Source organism: Mustelus asterias, chromosome 15 (genome assembly GCF_964213995.1).
Source record: "Mustelus asterias chromosome 15, sMusAst1.hap1.1, whole genome shotgun sequence".
Classification (NCBI taxonomy): Eukaryota; Metazoa; Chordata; class Chondrichthyes; order Carcharhiniformes; family Triakidae; genus Mustelus; species Mustelus asterias.
In genome coordinates, this window is record NC_135815.1 from 55,880,880 (window position 1) to 55,899,527 (window position 18,648).

The following is an 18,648-nucleotide window of genomic DNA, read 5'->3' on the forward strand; positions in this document are numbered from 1 at the left end:
TATCCGCGCAGCAACGTAGGTCGAGTGCGCTGAAGGCTGTCCTCCTCGGCAGTAATGAAAAGAACAGGCAGGGGAACGCCTGGCTGCCTCTCACTCCAAACCAAATTCTCACTGCCTGGAAAAAGCTCTCTCTTCAGCTCTGCCTCTCCAGCTCTGCCCTGCTTCACTTCCTGGCGCCTTTTTTTTCCTCCCGCCCCCAGAGCAATCCCATTGGCCCAGCCCACATCACTCAACCAACAGCATCCTGTTCACAGCACCCGCCCGGCAAACAGGACACTGAAACCCACAAGGGACAAAGAACACTGGTAAATGTCTTCCCCACAAATTTTCCTCAGTCCCTTACAATACTTTGACAATTTTGTTTTTATTTTGCGTTTAATTGGAGCAAATTACAAATATGGACACAGATAATGAATAGAGTGTGAAAGCAACATAAAGATCATAGAATCACTGAATCATAGAATGGTTATGGCACAGAAAGAAGCCATTTGACCCATGAATCCATGTGTCTCCCTGCAAGAGCAATTCGGCTAATCCCACTATCCTGCCTATTTCCCATTGCCCTCCATTTTTTTTTCCATTCAAGTAATATGCAGTTCTCCTTCGAATACCATAATTGAATCTGCCTCCACCACCAATTCAGGCATTGCCTCATCATAACCACTCGGTGCATAAAAAACGCTTCCCTCATGTTGCCTTCGGTTTTTTTGCCAACACCTTAAATTTTTTGACCTCTGATTTTGAGACACTTCTACCAAAGTGAACACAGGAGCGGCACAGTGGCCCAGTGGTTAGCACTGCTGCCTCACAGCACCAGGGACCCGGGTTTGATTCCCGGCTTGGGTCACTGTCTGTGTGGAGTTTGCAACGAGAGTATTGTGTCGAATTCTGGAATGCACTTTAGGAAGAATGTGAAGCAATTAGAGCAATTGCAGAATAGATTTATTAGAATTGTTCCAGGGATGAGGAACTTCAATTAAATGGTTAGATTCGAGAAGCGGGGTTGTTGTTTTTGGAGGAGAGAGGGGATTTGATTAAGGTGTTCAGAACCATTCGGTGTCTAGACATTAGATAAAGAGATTTTTTTAAAGTTTATTTATTAGTCACAAGTAAAGCTTACATTAACATTGCAATGAAGTTACTGTGAAATTATCTTAGTCGCCACACTCCGGCGCCTGTTTGGGTCAATGCACCTAAACAGCACGTTTTTCAGACTGTGGGAGGAAACCGGAGGAAACCCACGCAGACATGGGGAGAACATGCAAACTCCACACAGACAGTGACCCAAGCCTGGAATCAAACCCGGGTCCCTGGTGCTGTGAGGCAGCAGTGCTTGCCACTGTGCTGCTCCTGTGTTCACTTTGGTAGAAGTGTCTCGAAACCCGAGGTCAAAAGATTTAAGGTGTTGGTAAAAAAACCGAAGGCAACATGAGGGAAACATTTTTATGCACCGAGTGGTTATGATGAGGCAATGCCTGAATTGGTGGTGGAGGCAGATTCAATTATGGTATTCGAAGGAGAACTGCATATTACTTGAATGGAAAAAAAAAATGGAGGGCAATGGGAAATAGGCAGGGTAGTGGGATTAGCTGAATTGCTCTTGCAGGGAGACGCATGGATTCATGGGTCAAATGGCTTCTTTCTATGCCATAACCATTCTACGATTCAGTGATTCTATGATCTTTATGTTGCTTTCACACGCTATTCATTATCTGTGTCCATATTTGTCATTTGCTCCAATTAAACGCAACATTTTTAAAAAATGGTCACAGTATAGAATCATAGAAACCCTACAGTGCAGGAAGAGGCCATTTGGCCCATCGAGTCTGCACCGACCACAATCCCACCCAGGCCCTACCCCCATATCCCTACATATTTACCCACTAATCCCTCTAACCTGTGCATCTCGGGACAGAAAGGACAATTAAGTTACTGTGACACAATTTTAGCATGGCCAATCAACCGAACCCGCACATCTTTAGGCTGTGGGAGGAAACCGGAGCACCCGGAGGAAGCCCACGCAGACACTAGGAGAATGTGCAAACTCCACACAAACAGTGACCCAAGCCGCGAATCGAACCCAGGTCCCTGGAGCTATGAAGCAGTAGTGTTAACCACTGTGCTACCGTGCCGTTTTACAATTTAGTTCAGATGCAAGGTTTATTCCCATAGATCTCTATATATTTTGTAAAATCTGCAAGAGGCATTAAGTCCTGACACCCAACAATCTCCCTGGTCTTAACTTCTAATTTCTCCTTTAATTATTCTTGCAACTGAATTTACCCAGTTTATTGTGAGGGTAAAGGATTTGTGGCATAGAAATTGATTAAAATCAACAGAATTTTTCCATTTCCCCTGCCCTTACCAATAGATGTGAAAGAGACTTTGAAAAAGTTTTAGGTGAGCAAAGTAGGGTCCACTTTGGTACTTCATGAAATTTAACTTCTGAGGTTTGCTTCTAACAAGTATGGGTAAAAACTACCACTTCCTCCTGGTGACCAATAACAGCTAAAGAGCATCTACATCTTTCTGCAGGACAGTATAAATTAGTGAAACAATGTACATGATTATCCCCTATTTGTTCTACAAATGCTTTAAAACCTTGCATTGCTCTGACAGCACTACTGTATTCCCTTTTTTAAAATAGTTAACAAGTTTGGATATGGGATATGAATCTATGATTGGTGATGGTCTCATAAAAGTTTACTCTGATATTAAATATTATATCTGATCATTTTCATTCCCTCAATGTAAAACTGCTATGTTTTTTTAAAATGTTGGTGATATCATCATCCCAGTTTACAGGAGGTCATTGATGTCCATTATTTTACTGAATAAGCCATAAACTTTCAGATTCTGGTACAAGGTGTCCAGATGTGTGAAACAGTCAGATGTGGTTGAAATTTATTGTATTTTTGTTTGAAATGTACATCAATTTTTAGAGTAACCACTTTGTAAAATGGCACATCCAGTACAAATTACAATAGAAATACAGTCTACTCTGGTAAAATCTTCACATTTATTGCAATTAATTTCTAAATTCCATGTTCTTCTAACACACAAACGCAACACAAGTTTTGAACCAACGAGCTTAATGGAAATAATTAAAAACATTATTTCATTATGCCCATAGCCCTATTCAATGTGAGCATTTTGAACTGTTCTGCTATCACCAGTACTCAGATCATCACATTTACAATTGTTTCAGCCACCTTGACCCAATACTTCGCAAATCTCTCTCTCTCTCTCAATGCTCTCTCCCTTTTTTTTTCTCACGCAATCTCACTCTCCCTCACACTCTCACTCTTTCACACGTACACACAGTCTCTCTCACCTACATGTATTCTCACACGCACTCGCTCTTCTCACACTCACTCGCTCTTCTCACACTCATTCGCACTCTTTCTCTCTCCCTCCATGTATTTGACCAACCTTTTAGTCCATTCTTCTAATATCTCCCCTCTGGTGCTGAATCTGCTTCTTACTCCCATTTGTAAATCATGTAGCAACAGTTTACATTAAAGATAGCATATAAATGCACATTTTTGTTGAACAAACTTTGATCTAGTTCTGAACAGTATGCTGATTTTTAACTCCTTTAGAGATAAAAGCTGGGATGTGCATGAGTATCTTAATAGTCTTTATGAAGACTTGAAGTCTTGGCAAGATGTATACTGGCGTTTATGGGGAACTATAAATTGGTTGCCCTGCACAAGATGTAAAAAAGTAAGTTTTCACTTTCACTTGAATGTTGATTTTAAAATTTCTTTTGCAAAACTCATTATTGTATATAACTTGTCAGCTATGATTTATTTTTAGCCTGATTGTACAAACTGAATTTTAACCAAGTTATGAGATGGACTGGTATCATCCAAGAATCTGTTTTGACCCCCTTCCTATCTCATATCAACATGCTGCCCCTTAGTGACATAATCTAAAAACATGTCGGTTTCCCCCCACACACACACGTGCGTAAAAATGCTTACATTCACACACGCGCACTTGCATTCACGCACACACTCACATTTGCACGCACTCGCACTCATGGGCACGATGAACTGGCATGGGCGCACAGACGCTCACGCAAGCACAAATGCACACAGGCAGGCTTGCACAAGCCAGCGTATGTGCACCTGCTGTTAACAAATGTTTCTTTTTCCAAATCTTTATTACAAAAATGGTTATTTAATATTGTTGCTGCTACCATTTCAATTTGTTTCAGGTTTTCCAATGTACCGAACTCTCCCATTGTCAGTATCACCCAGAACAAGTGATGTATCCTTCAATAAGCAATCAGTTGTCCACTCCTGGCATTGGTTTCTACCCTTGCTGTAAACAGAAAGTACTACGATTTGATCCTCTTCAAACAAGCACAGTAAGTATGAAGATTAAACAAAAAATGTAAGTAATACGTATTATAACACTAGAATTATATTAAGCCATGTAAGTTTTCAGCACAGAGGAGACCAGTTATTCCGTCATGGCTATGTCAGCGGTATTATTCTCACATCTAACTCTACTTTCAACATGTAGTATATCCTGCCTCTTCTTGTGTGACAAGAAATTTATCTGTTTTTTTTTGTGTTTGGGCCCTTTGCCATATGGCGGTACGGTCTCATTTTTTTGATGAGAGTGCTGGTCTAAGCAGGGCTTCTGCTGCTGGTTGCCTGAAACCTGAGCAAGGGATGAAGCAGACTGCAGTGAGAGCACATGATGCAGCTAGTCTGCTTTTTTAAAGCATAATTTGCCTCACTTAAAAGGGCACTGCATTGAATGCGAAGGGGCTGCTCCTGAATCCTATTATTGCTGCAATTGTGAAGAATAAAATGGAACATTAAGGCAGAGGGAAGACTCCCACATTCATGGATGTGGTGCTGGAGGCCCTAGTTATTAAAATGGAGAAAAATGCCATTGTTCCTCAATGGGCAGGAGACTGCCAAGGCCCACCCTCAGAAGAGTTTGGGAATAGGAAGCCTGTAAGGTCAATTCTCAGAGTTTGGCCCCAACGACCTGGCAGCAGAGCCACAAGAAGTCTGAATGACCTTGTGGGTGATCAAGGTCAGCAAATACATCTTCACATGATACCCACCACCCTACCAACATCTTGTACTCCTCAATGCTAACACCTCCATTAGCAGTCCCTGGCAGTGTCATGCCTAACATCCAGATACTCCACCTCACCCTCACAGGTTTCAATCATGTCAGCCTCAAACCCATCTCCCACTGATCCTGCACACCAACTGTTCAGCCATGATAGCACAACAATCATTGACCTTTTTCTGTCTCATGCAGGATAAGGTGGCACACAAGAGAAGAGGATGTTGCAGAACCAGATGGAACCAAGGATCTCTGCATCTCCTGTGATTTGCATAGGATTTGACATCATGGTTCTGGCTGTGACAGAGCTTGAGACCTCTGATATTGCTGAAAACGTGGATTTTTCCCTCCTCAGCTCAATCTTACATTTCTGATTTCCTGCATTCAGGCACACAAGAGCTGCCACTCATCAACTACAGCACACCCTGGAGGAGAAAAGAGAGTAACAGGAGTCCTTGTGAGAGGCATCATACTTTGGATGCTTGCAGCCACCCACTCAAATACAGGTGCTGCATGTGCCTTGGGGGCAAGTATACAAAGAACAATACAGCACAGGAACAGGCCCTTCGGCCCTCCAAGCCTGCGCCGCTCATGTGCCCACTAGACCATTCTTTTGTATCCCTCTATTCCCAGTCTGTTCATGTGGTTATCTAGATAAGTCTTAAACTATCCCAGCGTGTCCGCCTCAATCACCTTGCTTGGCAGTGCATTCCAGGCCCCACCACCCTCTGTGTAAAATACGTCCCCCTGACATCTGTGTTGAACCTTGCCCCCCTCACCTTGAACCCGTGACCCCTTGTGTTCGTCACCTCCGACCTGGGAAAAAGCTTCCCACTGTTCACCCTATCTATGCCCTTCATAATTTTATACTCTTCTATTAGGTCGCCCCTCATCCTCCATCTTTCCAGGGAGAACAACTCCAGTTTACCCAATCTCTCCTCATAGCTAAGACCCTCCATACCAGGCAACATCCTGGTAAACCTTCTCTGTACTCTCTCCAAAGCCTCCACGTCCTTCTGGTAGTGTGGCGACCAGAACTGGACGCAGTATTCCAAATGTGGCCTAACCATCGTTCTATACAGTTGCAACATCATATGCCAACTTTTATATTCTATGCCCCGTCCAGTAAAGGCAAGCATGCCATATGCCTTCTTCACCACCCTCTCCACCTGTGCTGCCACCTTTAAGGATCTGTGGACTTGTAGACCCAGGTCCTTCTATGTGTCTATACTCCTGATGGTTCTGCCATTTATTGTATAGCTCCCTCTTACATTAGATCTACCGAAATGCATCACTTCGCATTTATCTGGATTAAATTCCATGGGCGGAGAAATGGCCGAATGTTCCAGCCTATCTATATCCTGCTGTATTCTCTGACAATGTTCATCACTATCCGCAACTCCAGCAATCTTGTGTCGTCCGCAGACTTACTGATCACACCAGTTACATCTTCCTCCAAATCATTTATATATATCACAAACAGCAGAGGTCCCAGTATATATCACAAACAGCAGAGGTCCCAGTACAGAGCCCTGCGGAACACCACTAGTCATGATGTGGAGATGCCGGCGTTGGACTGGGGTCCAACACTACTAGTCACAGACCTCCAACTGGAAAAAGACCCCTCCACTGCTACCCTCTGTCTTCTATGGCTAACACAGTAAGAGTTTTAACAACACCAGGTTAAAGTCCAACCGGTTTATTTGGTAGCAAACACCATTAGCTTTCGGAGCGCTGCTCCTTCGTCAGATGGAGTGGAAATGTGCTCTCAAACAGGGCACAGAGACACAAAAATCAAGTTCCAGAATACTGATTAGAATGCGAATCCCTACAGCCAGCCAGATCTTAAAGATACAGACAATGTGGGTGGAGGGAGCATTAAGCACAGGTTAAAGAGATGTGTATTGTCTCCAGACAGGACAGCCCGCAAGTCCAGGAGGCAAGCTGTGGGGGTTACTGATAATGTGACATAAATCCAACATCCCGGTTTAGGCCGTCCTCATGTGTGCGGAACTTGGATATCAGTTTCTGCTCAGCGACTCTGCGCTGTCATGTGTCGTGAAGGCCGCCTTGGAGAACGCTTACCTGAAGATCAGAGGCTGAATGCCCGTGACTGCTGAAGTGATCCCCCACAGGAAGAGAACAGTCTTGCCTGGTGATTGTCGAGCGGTGTTCATTCATCCGTTGTCGTAGGGGAACGGATGAAGGAACACCGCTCGACAATCACCAGGCAAGACTGTTCTCTTCCTGTGGGGGATCATTTCAGCAGTCACGGGCATTCAGCCTCTGATCTTCAGGTAAGCATTCTCCAAGGCGGCCTTCACGACACATGACAGCACAGAGTCGCTGAGCAGAAACTGATAGCCAAGTTCCGCACACATGAGGACGGCCTAAACCAGGATGTTGGATTTATGTCACATTATCAGTAACCCCCACAGCTTGCCTCCTGGACTTGCAGGCTGTCCTGTCTGGAGACAATACACATCTCTTTAACCTGTGCTTAATGCTCCCTCCACCCACATTGTCTGTATCTTTAAGATCTGGCTGGCTGTAGGGATTCGCATTCTAATCAGTATTCTGTAACTTGATTTTTGTGTCTCTGTGCCCTGTTTGAGAGCACATTTCCACTCCATCTGACGAAGGAGCAGCGCTCCGAAAGCTAATGTGTTTGCTACCAAATAAACCTGTTGGACTTTAACCTGGTGTTGTTAAAACTCTTACTGTGTTCACCCCAGTCCAACGCCGGCATCTCCACATCATGACTTCTATGGCTAAGCCAGTTCTCCACCCATCTTGCTAGCTCACCTTTTATCCCGTGAGATTTAACCTTTTGCACCAGCCTGCCATGAGGGACCTTGTCAAACGCTTTACTAAAATCCATATAGACGACATCCACGGCCCTTCCCTCGTCAATCGTTTTTGTCACCTCAAAAAACTCAACCAAATTTGTGAGGCATGACCTTCCTCATACAAAACCATGCTGTCTATCGCTAATGAGATTATTCAGTTCTAAATGCGCATATATCCTATCTCTAAGAATCTTCTCCAACAACTTCCTTACCACGGACGTCAAGCTCACTGGCCTATAATTACCCGGGTTATCCTTGCTACCCTTCTTAAATAACGGGACCACATTTGCTATCCTCCAATCCTCTGGGACCTCACCTGTGTCCAGTGAAGAGACAAAGATTTCTGTTAGAGGCCCAGCAATTGCATCTCTCGCCTCCCTGAGGAGTCTAGGATAGATGCCATCCGGCCCTGGGGATTTGTCTGTCTTAATGTTTCCTAAAAGACCTAACACTTCCTCCCTTGTAATTGAGATTTTTTCTAACGGGTCAACACATCTTTTCTAATGGGTCAGCACATCAATTATAGAATTGGGATTAGCATCTGGTGAGTCAGTAGGCTGAGTGGGCTGCAGCCAGGCCAAGGGGAAAGGATAGTTTTTGTGCCAGCTGGCCAAACGAAAGGTAGCTGAGACGTTCTGCTGCAGGGAACTCAGATGAGGATCATGTTCAGGTGAGGTACAGTGCTGGTGAAGATTCACCCCAAGACACTAGGTGAATTGGTTTGACTGTTAGACAGCCTCCTGCCATTGTAGGTGGGCATGGAGGAATTTGCCTCTAATTTGGTAGAGATATCGCACAGAGTTTGCCCTCTGAAGTCTTTGCCTCATCTCCTTGTCCTGCTGCTGATCCAGAGGTATTACAGCCCCATGATGGGTTGCCAGATCTTCTGCCCTCCATGTGAAGATGTTGCAAAATCAGTTTGGGCTGATAACTAGCAAATAAAATTCACGTCATGCAATATTATGGCAATGTCTCTTTCTAACAAGACAGAATCTGGCCATCTCCCCTTAACATTCAGTACCATCGCCAAATTTCACCCAACATAGATTTTTTGTGAGTCACCATTGATCAGAAACTTAACTGGATCTACCATGTAAATACTTTGGCCACAAGAGCAGGTCAGAGACTGGGATTTCTGTGTCAAGTAATACACCACCTGATTTCCCCAAAGCCTGTCTACTATCAAAGAACAAAGCAAAGTAAAGCATAGGAACAGGCCTTCAGCCCCCCAAACCTGTGCCGATCATGATGCCCTAACTTAAAAAAAACCTTCTGCCCTTATTCGGTCCATATCCCTCTATTCCCTCCCTATTCGTGACCCCATCCAAATATCTCTTAAATGTTGCCAATGTGCCTGCTTCCACCGCCACCTCTGGCAACACATTCCAGACAACCACCACTCTGTGTGAAAAACTTCCACATCACGTCTCCCTTAAACTTTTCCCTCTCATCTTGAACCTGTGCCCCCTTGTATTGACACTTCCACCCTGGGAAAAAGCCTTTGACTATCCACCCTGTCTATGCCCCTCATAATTTTGTAGATCTCTATCAGGTCTCCCATCAGCCTCCATCTTTCCAGTGAAAACAATCCTAGTCTATTCAACCTCTCCTCATAGTCAACGCCCTCGAGACCAGGCAATATCCTGGTGAACCTTCTTTGCACTCTCTCCAAAGGTTCCAAGTCCTGGTAGTGTGGCGACCAGAAATGTCGCAATATTCCAAATGCGGCCTAACCAAAGTTTTATATAGCTGCAACATGATTTGTCAACTCTTGTACTCAATGGCCCGGCTGATGAAGGCAAGCATGCCATGTGCCTTCTTAACTACATTGTCCACTTGTGTTGCAACTTTTAGGGAACTGTGGACCTGCACGCCTAGATCCCTCTGTATGTTAATTTTTTCTAAGGGTTCTGTCATTTACAGTTTCATTCACATCTAAATTTGATCCTCCAAAATGCATTACCTCGCATTTGTCCGGATTAATCTCCATCTGCCATTTCTGTGCCCAAGTCTCCAACCTATCTATATCCTATTGTATCCTCTAATAATCCCCAGCACTATCAGCAACTCCACCAATCTTCATGTCATTTGCAAACTTACTAATCAGATCACTCACATTTTCCTCCAGATCATTTATATACACTACAAACAACGGAGGTCCCAGCACTGATCTCTGTGGAACACCTTTAGTTACAGATCTACATTCTGAAAAACACCCTTCCACCACTACTCTCTGTCTTCATAGAATCTCTACGGTGCAGAAGGAGGCCATTCGACCCATCAAGCCTGCACCGACAATAATCCCACCCAGGCCGTCTCCCTGTAACCTCACACATATTTACCCTGCTAATCCCCTGACACTAAGGGAGAATTTAGCATCGCCAATGTACCTAACCTACACATCTTTGGGCTGTGGGAGAAAACCGGAGCACCCAGAGGAAACCCATGGAGACACGGAGAGAATGTGCAAACTCCACAAAGATAGTGACCCGAGGTCGAAATTGAACCCGGGTCCCTGGCGCTGTGAGGCAGCAGAGCTAATCACTGTGCCACCATGCCGCCCTCTTCTATGACCAAGCCAGTTCTGTATCCATCTATCTAACAGGTACCAGTCAGAAGCGTGATGGAAAATTTCCCACTGCATCTCCAACTACACTTGAGATGCCCAATAAAATCTGGGACAAAGCAGTCCTCTTGACACCCCATCCATTATCTTAAATCATTCGCTTCCTTGATCATTGGTGCACTGGCAGCAGTATGCGTCTGCTACAAGATGCACTTCAGCATCTTGCCAAAGTGCTTTAGACAGCACCTTCCAAACCCATGACCTCTCCCACGTATAAGGGCAGCAGAACAGATAGGACCACCATCTCAAAATTGCCCTCCAAGCTACCCACCATCCTGACTTGGGACTATATCAATGTTACTTCTCTATCACTGGGTCTCCTTTCCAAACAGCACAATGGCTGTATTTATATCACATGAATTGTACTGGTTCAAGAAACTGGCTCACCACCACTTAAGCAATTAAGGATGAGCAACAAATGATGGCCTAGCCAGTGAGGCTCACATCCCAAAAGATAAGTGGGGAAAAAAACCCTCCACATTTCTTCAGAAATTTGACAATAGCAGAAGTTATTTTAGAAATTCTTAACTATGTTGCATGACTGATCCTATAAATAAGGCTAATGCTGAGTCTTTTGCAGTTGTGACAAGTGAATATGTTAAATGGACCCACATAATCTAAGTTCGTAAATGAAGGGTCAAATCAATCAGTGGTCTCAGGACAACACCAATTTGGAATCTTCCAGTGCATGCGGTGGATGTCCACACAAGTGCCCTTCTCAGCATGCGGTGCTGCACTGACAGCAGATGGACACACAGCAAGCTCCACTTGAAAGACCTTCGGTTTTCCGTAGCACCATTGGAGACAGTGCTACAGATCTAAATTTTGTACTGCACAATGTTCTGCTTCAACTACTTGCAGCAAAAGATTCCATTCTTGGACAAGTTGTCAGAAGGCATTTTTCCTCACACACTGGTAGTTATAAATTGCTGACCCCTTCAACTAGACAACTTTTACTTGTTGGAAATCAACCAGAACAATTCATAATTTTATGGTGTCCAAAGGTATCTGCCATTAGCTAGACCTGTCCTTGCACTTTATCTCTGCTCACTGAATTGCTGGAAATGTGAGCTGATTACAGTAGGAGAAACAGGGCACCTTGGACCCGAGTGATCAAGACAACCAATTGTGCATCTCCTTAACCAATTGGATTGAAGGATCGCAAAACAGTCAGTGAAAAGACTGAGAAGAAAGTGTAAAGCCGACTACGTGAGTTCAATACCACACCAGGTGTAGGAAGAAAGTGTGAAAAAAGTTTGAATAAGAAAACAAAACAAAAATAAATAGTAACGTTTTTTTGAACTTACATTACTGGTGGCTGGTTGTGGGAACTTCGGGTTCTGCCACTGTCAATGGGATTTCTCATTGAATCCATCCCCTGCTGCCAGGAAACCCACACGGGGGTGTGCTGTCGTCGGGACCAAACAATCCTGCCGACGTGAATAGCCAGATGGTCTTGCCCAATGTGTCTATGCTGACCCCCCCCCCCCCCCCGAAGGTGCCACACCCCTGCCTTTTTCCTGAAGCCCTGCAACTCTTTCCGTTTCAGATAGTGATCCAATGTCCCTTTGAAAGCCTCAATTGACCTGGCCTCCTCTCCACTCTCAGGCAATGAATTCTGGATCTTAATTGCTGCGTCAAAATGTTTTTCCTCATGTTGCTATGGCTTTATTTTGCTAATAACCTTAAATCAGTGCCCCCTGGTTCTTGAATCTTCCATCAATGGCAACAGTTTTTCCTCATCTTCTCTGTCTTACTCTCAAATTTTGAATACCTCAAACAAATTTCTCTGCCTTCTCTTCTCTTAAGTCTAACAGTCCCAACTTCCTCAGTCTATCTATTTAATTGAAGATCCTCATCTCTAGGACCATTCTCATCTGCACCCCCCTCTAATGCCTTTAAATATACCCTAAAGTGTGGCACCCAAAACTGGACATAATACTCTAGTTAATCCATCTAGAAGGACTAGGGAAGACGAGATGCATGGGAACATCACAACCTTGCTGTTCCCACGCTGTTCCTTCAATGTTGTGTCAAAACCCTGAAACTTCCTTTCCTAACAGCACTATGTGTGTACCTACACCATATGGACTGCAGCTGTTCGAGGGCAATTAGGGATGGGGAACAAATGCTGCCAGCGGAACCACATCCTGTGAAAGAATTTTTAAGAAGTTGAGGTTTTACAGGTTTAACATCATTGATTTTGTACTCTGTCCCCATTGATAAAACCCAGGTTCCCATGTATTCTATTAACCACAGTCTCTACCTATCCTACTACATTCATTGATTTATGTCCATATGTAGCTAGGTCCTTTTGCTCCTGCACTCTCTTTAAAATTGTACCCTTTACATTGTCTGCGCTCTTCCTGCCAAAATGAATCTCACACTTACAATGCAGAAGGAGGTCATTCAGCCCATCGAGTCTGCACTGACTCTTCGAGAGAGTCCATCCCTAATTGCCCTTGAATTGAGTAGCTTGCTAGGCCATTTCAGAGAGCATTTAAGAGTCTGCCACATTGCTATGGGTCTGGAGTCAGTCACATGTAGGCCAGACTGGGTAAGGATGGCAGATTTCCTTCTCTAAAGGACATTAGTGAACCAAATGGTTACTATGACAATTGTTTCATCATCATCATTAGACGTTTAATTACAGATTTTTATCGAATTTCAATTTTACCACATTAATGGTGGGATTCGAACCGGATAGTCAGAGCATTACCCTGGGTCTTTGGATTATTAGTTCAGTGACAATACCACTATGCCACCGCATCCCCACAATGGGCGATAAGAGGCAGACAATAAATGCTGGCCACGCCAGCGATCCCATGAATGAATTTTTAATTCACAGTATGTAATGGACAAGTTTACTTGGTAAGGCATAATGTTTTGTGAACTGCCTGTGAGTTTCCTCCTTTCTAGTAAAATACACCTTAGGTTTTGACAGCAAGTTTTGCATCTCTTGTACCAGTCACTGCAATTGAAAAATCAGTAGTAATTTATTATGGAGCTTGACGAGAGATTACTGCATTGATGTACATAAATTAGATAACCAAATATATATTTCCTTATATTATTTCCCCCATGGAGAAACTTAGACAACCATCTGTACCTGTTTGCATGCTTTCAACAAATATTCGTGATCATCTGAACAAAATGAAAGTGCCTTGGGATTAATTGCTTAAAGGAGCAATGTCTCTGGGTTTTTTCTCATCATTCTGCATTTAGTATTCATCATATTTAGAAGTGGGGGTTGAACTTTCTAAGTTGAGAAAGGTGATGCCTATGGTAGTTAGTTTAACAAATGGTGTTTTCTGTGACTCTTTTTTTTGTTAATTTTCTCCAGGGTTGTAAAGTGCGGGATCATGTTGTCAAATTAACCAGTCAACTTCAAAATGGTAAACTTACTTCAGTACCAGTCAGTCAAGTGTACTGTGATGTCCTGCAACACAAGGATATTGTCTGTGTGCCATTCTGTAAAACAGAGGAAAGGTAATTTCTTAAAGGCTAATCCCCAATTTCAACATTTAAACTTGTTGCAGAATTATATAAAACTTACTAATTTTTATGTTATGCTTGCATATTTTGGCATATATTGAAATTTTGCATAGTGATTACTATTTTCTTGTATATTCAACTTTTAAAACTTGGTCTTTGGTTTTGGGGGGGGTGGGGTGGAGGGAAACATGGGCGGTTCAAATGAGCCTTGACCAACATCAATGGTATGTTTTGCTAATATGTTAAACATTTTTGAAATTTTATGCTTATTGTACATGTGTATTTGCATGTCAGATGTACATTTATCAATTCAAATATATATTCATATAATGTTATGTTCTACATATAAGTATGTAGGAATATGTGCATATATATAAAATGTATATTATATATATGAAGTTTTATATATCTTCCTAAATGTCAAATCTGTTAAGTTTAGCATGTATTTGCTAGACCATAAGATATAGGAGCAGAATTAGGCCATACGACCCATCGAGTCTGCTCCGCCATTCAATCATGGCTGATATGATTCTCATCCCCATTTTCCTGCCTTCTCCCCTTAACCCTTGATCCCCTCATTGATCAAGAACCTATCTATGTCTGTCTTAAAGACACTCAATGGCCTGTCCTCCACAGCCCTCTGTGGCAATGAGTTCCACAGATTCACCACCCTCTGGCTGAAGAAATTCCTCCTCACCTCAGTTTTAAAGGAACGTCCCTTCACTCTGAGATTGTGCCCTCGAGTTCTAGTCTCTCCCACCATTGGAAACAACCTCTCCACGTCCGCTCTATCTTGGCGCCTCAGTATTCTGTAAGTTTCAATTAGATCCCTCCCCTCATCCTTCTAAACTCCATCGTGTATAGACCCAGACTCCTCAACTGCTCCTCAAATGACAAACCCTTAATTCCTGGGATCATTCTTGTGAACCTCTGGAACCCCACCAAGGCCAGCACATCCTTCCTTAGGTATTGGGCCCAAAACTGCTCACAATATTCCAAATGAGGTCTGACCAGAGCCTTATACAGCCTCAGCATTACATCTCTGCTCTTGCATTCTAGCCCTCTAGAAATGAATGCTAACTTTGAATTTGCCTTCCTAACTGCCAACTGAACCTGCATGTTATTCTTAAGAGAGTTCTGAACCAGGACTCCCAAGTCCCTTGTGCTTTAGATTTCCAAAACCTTTCCCTATTTAGAAAATACTCTACGCCTCTATTCTTCCTACCAAAGTGCATAACCTCACAATTCCCCACATTGTATTCTATCTGCCACTTCTTTGCCCACTCTCCTAGCCTGTCCAAGTCATTCTGCAGCCTCTCACTTCCTCAACACTGCCTGTCCCTCTACATATCTTTGTATCATCCGCAAATTTAGCAACCATGCCCTCAGTTCCATGTTCCAGATCATTAATGTATATAGTGAAAAGTTGTGGTCCCAACACTGACTCCTGTGGAACACCACTTGTGACAAGTTGCCATCCTTTAAAGAGTGCCCTTATCCCCACTCTTTTTTGCCTTCTATCTGTCAGCCAATCTTCTATCCATGCCTGTATCTTGCCTCTAACACCATTGGCCCTTAGCTTATTTAGCAGCCTCCTGTAAGGCACCTTTGAATGGAAATCAAAATGTCCACAGATTCAAAATAATCTGCAAACCAATATTAAACAGCAAAAATCATTGGTAACTTCCAGATACTTAATTTTTAATAACTTACTCAAATTTTGTGCTTAGGAAATAAGATTCTCGCCAGCTTTGTACAGCAATTATCATGGGGGATTTTAATCTGCATATCAATTGGTCAAACCAGGTCAATCAAGGCAGCCTTCAGGAGGAGTTCATAGAATGTATCCGCGATAGCTTCCTTGAACAGTATGTAATGGAACCAATGAAGGAGCAAGCTATCCCAGATCTGGTCCTGTGTAATGAGATGGGAATAATTAATGATCTTGCAGTTAGGGATCCTCTCGGAAGAAGCGATCACCGTATGGTTGAATTTAAAATACAGATGGAGCATGAGAAGGTAAAATCCAATACTTAAACAAAGGAGACTACAACGGGATGAGGGAGGCATTGGCTAAGGTAGACTGGGAGCAAAAACTTTATGGTGGGACAATTGAGGAACAGTGGAGGACTTTCAAAGCGATTTTTGACAGTGCTCAGCAAACTTATATACCAGTGATAAGGAAGATCTATAGAAAAAGAGATAATCAGCCATGGATATCTAAGGAAATAAAGGAGGGTTTCAAATTGAAAGAAAATGCATACCAAGTGGGAACCTAGAGGATTGGGAAATCTTTAAAGATCAACAGAAAGCCACGGAAAAAGCTATAAAGAAAAGTAAGATGGATTATGAGAGTAGACTAGCTCAGAATATAAAAACAGATAGCAAATGTTTCTACAAATATATAAAATGAAAAAGAGTGGCTAAAGTAAACATTGGTCCTTTAGAGGATGAGAAGGGGGATGTAATAACTGGAAATGAGAAAATGGCTGAGGCATTGAACAGGTATTTTGTGTCAGTCTTCACAGTGGAAGACACCAATAACATGTCAAAAATTGATGACAGGAAGGCTATGGCAGGTGAGGACCTAGAAACTATCATTATCATGAAAGAGATAGTGTTGGGCAAGTTAATGGGGCTAAAGGTAGACAAGTCTCCTGGTCCTGATGGAATGCATCCCAGGGTACTAAGATGGCAGGAGAAATAGCAAATGCACTAGTGGTAATTTACCAAAATTCGCTGGACTCTGGGGTGGTTCCCGCAGACTGGAAAACAGCAAATGTGACGCCACTGTTTAAAAAAGGAGGTAGATAAAAGGTGGGTAACTATATGCCGGTTAGCTTAACTTCTGCAGTAGGGAAAATGCTTGAATCTATCATCAAGGAAGAAATAGTGAGACATCTGGATATAAATTGTCCCATTGGTAAGATGCAGCATGGGTTCACGAAGGGAAGGTCATGTTTGACTAATTTGGTGGAATTCCTTGAGAACATTACATGTGCAGTGGACAATGGGGAACCTGTGGATGTGGTGTATCTGGATTTCCAGAAGACATTTGACAAGGTGCCGCACCAAAGACTGCTCCATAAGATAAAGGTGCACGTTGTTACGGGTAATGTATTAGCACGGATAGAGGATTGGTTAACTAACAGAAAGCAAAGAGTGGGGGTAAATGGGTGTTTTTCTGGTTGGCGATCAGTGACTAGTGGTGTGCCTCAGGGATCAGTGTTGGGACTGCAATTGTTTACGATTTACATAGATGATTTGGAGTTGGGGACCAAGTGTAGTGTGTCAAAATTCGCAGATGACACTAAGATGGGTGGCAGAGCAAAGTGTACAGAGGATGCTGAAAGTCTGCAAAGGAATATAGATAGTCTAAGTGAGTGGGCAAAGGTCTGGCAGATGGAGTCCAATGTTGGTAAATGTGAGGTCATCCATTTTGGTAGGAATAACAGCAAAATGGACTATTACTTAAATGGTAAAAAATTGCAGCATGCTGCTGTGCAGAGGGACCTGGGTGAGCTTGTGCAAGAATCACAAGGAGTTGGTTTGCAGGTGCAGCAGGTAATTAAGAAGGCAAATGGAATTTTGTCCTTCATTGCTAGAGGGATGGAGTTTAAAAACAGCGAGGTTACGTTGCAGCTGTATAAGGTGCTGGTGAGGCCACACCTGGAGTACTGTGTTTTGGTCTCCTTACTTGAGAAAGGATATTCTGGCACTGGAGAGGGTGCAGAGGAGATTCACTAGATTGATTCTGGAGTTGAGAGGGTTGGCTTATGAGGAGAGACTGAGTAGACTGGGGCTATACTCATTGGAATTCAGAAGAATGAGGGGAGATCTTGTAGAAACATATAAGATTCTGAAGGGAATAGATAAGATAGAAGCAGGGAAGTTGTTTCCACTGGCAGGTGAAACTAGAAGTAGGGGGCATAGCCTCAAAATAAGAGGAAGTAGATTTAGGATGAGTTGAGGAGGAACTTCTTCACACAAAGGGTTGTGAATCTGTGGAATTCCCTGCCCAGTGAAGCAGTTGAGGCTACCTCATTGAATGTTTTTAAGGCAAGGATAGATACATTTTTGAACAGTAAAGGAATTAAGGGTTATGGTGAGCGGGTCGGTAAGTGGAGCTGAGTCCACAAAAAGATCAGCCATGATCTTATTGAATGGCGGAGCAGGCTCGAGGGACCAGATGGCCTACTCCTCCTCCTAGTTCTTATGTTCTTTGTTTTTGCTCACTTCTTCATACTGGCAGTCAGACACCTAGTTATAGAAATAGTAAAAGTTTAACCTCACTAAAAGCTTATACTTCAATGTGAAACAGTAAGTTAGCTGTTTAATGAGTACTGTGATCTTTGAAAAGAGCAGAGAGCATAGCCAATTTTCTACTTTTACTGGCAACCAGTATGCAAGATCAGAGTTAAAGTTTAATTGAGCAGGCGAGTAGCTGGGAAACATGAAAGGAAAAAAAGCTTGCATTTATATAGTGCCTTTCAAAACCTCAGAACATCCCAAAGCACTTACAGTCCATTAAGTACTTTTAAAGAAATGTGAATGTTGACATATTGCTATGTTTTGCTGCTG

The 18,648-nt window shown here is 43.1% G+C and overlaps 1 protein-coding gene across 9 annotated transcripts in view; it reads left to right on the forward strand.

The window, feature by feature from the left end:
- sanbr (SANT and BTB domain regulator of CSR) overlaps positions 1-18,648 on the forward strand; it is a 149,080-nt gene that overhangs the window by 49,814 nt on the left and 80,618 nt on the right. For all 9 annotated transcript variants that reach the window (XM_078229914.1, XM_078229910.1, XM_078229908.1 and 6 more), the window contains 3 exons: positions 3,603-3,726; positions 4,223-4,375; positions 13,916-14,061. In XM_078229914.1, coding sequence (XP_078086040.1) covers positions 3,603-3,726; positions 4,223-4,375; positions 13,916-14,061 — 423 coding nt within the window. The remainder of the gene's footprint in view (positions 1-3,602; positions 3,727-4,222; positions 4,376-13,915; positions 14,062-18,648) is intronic.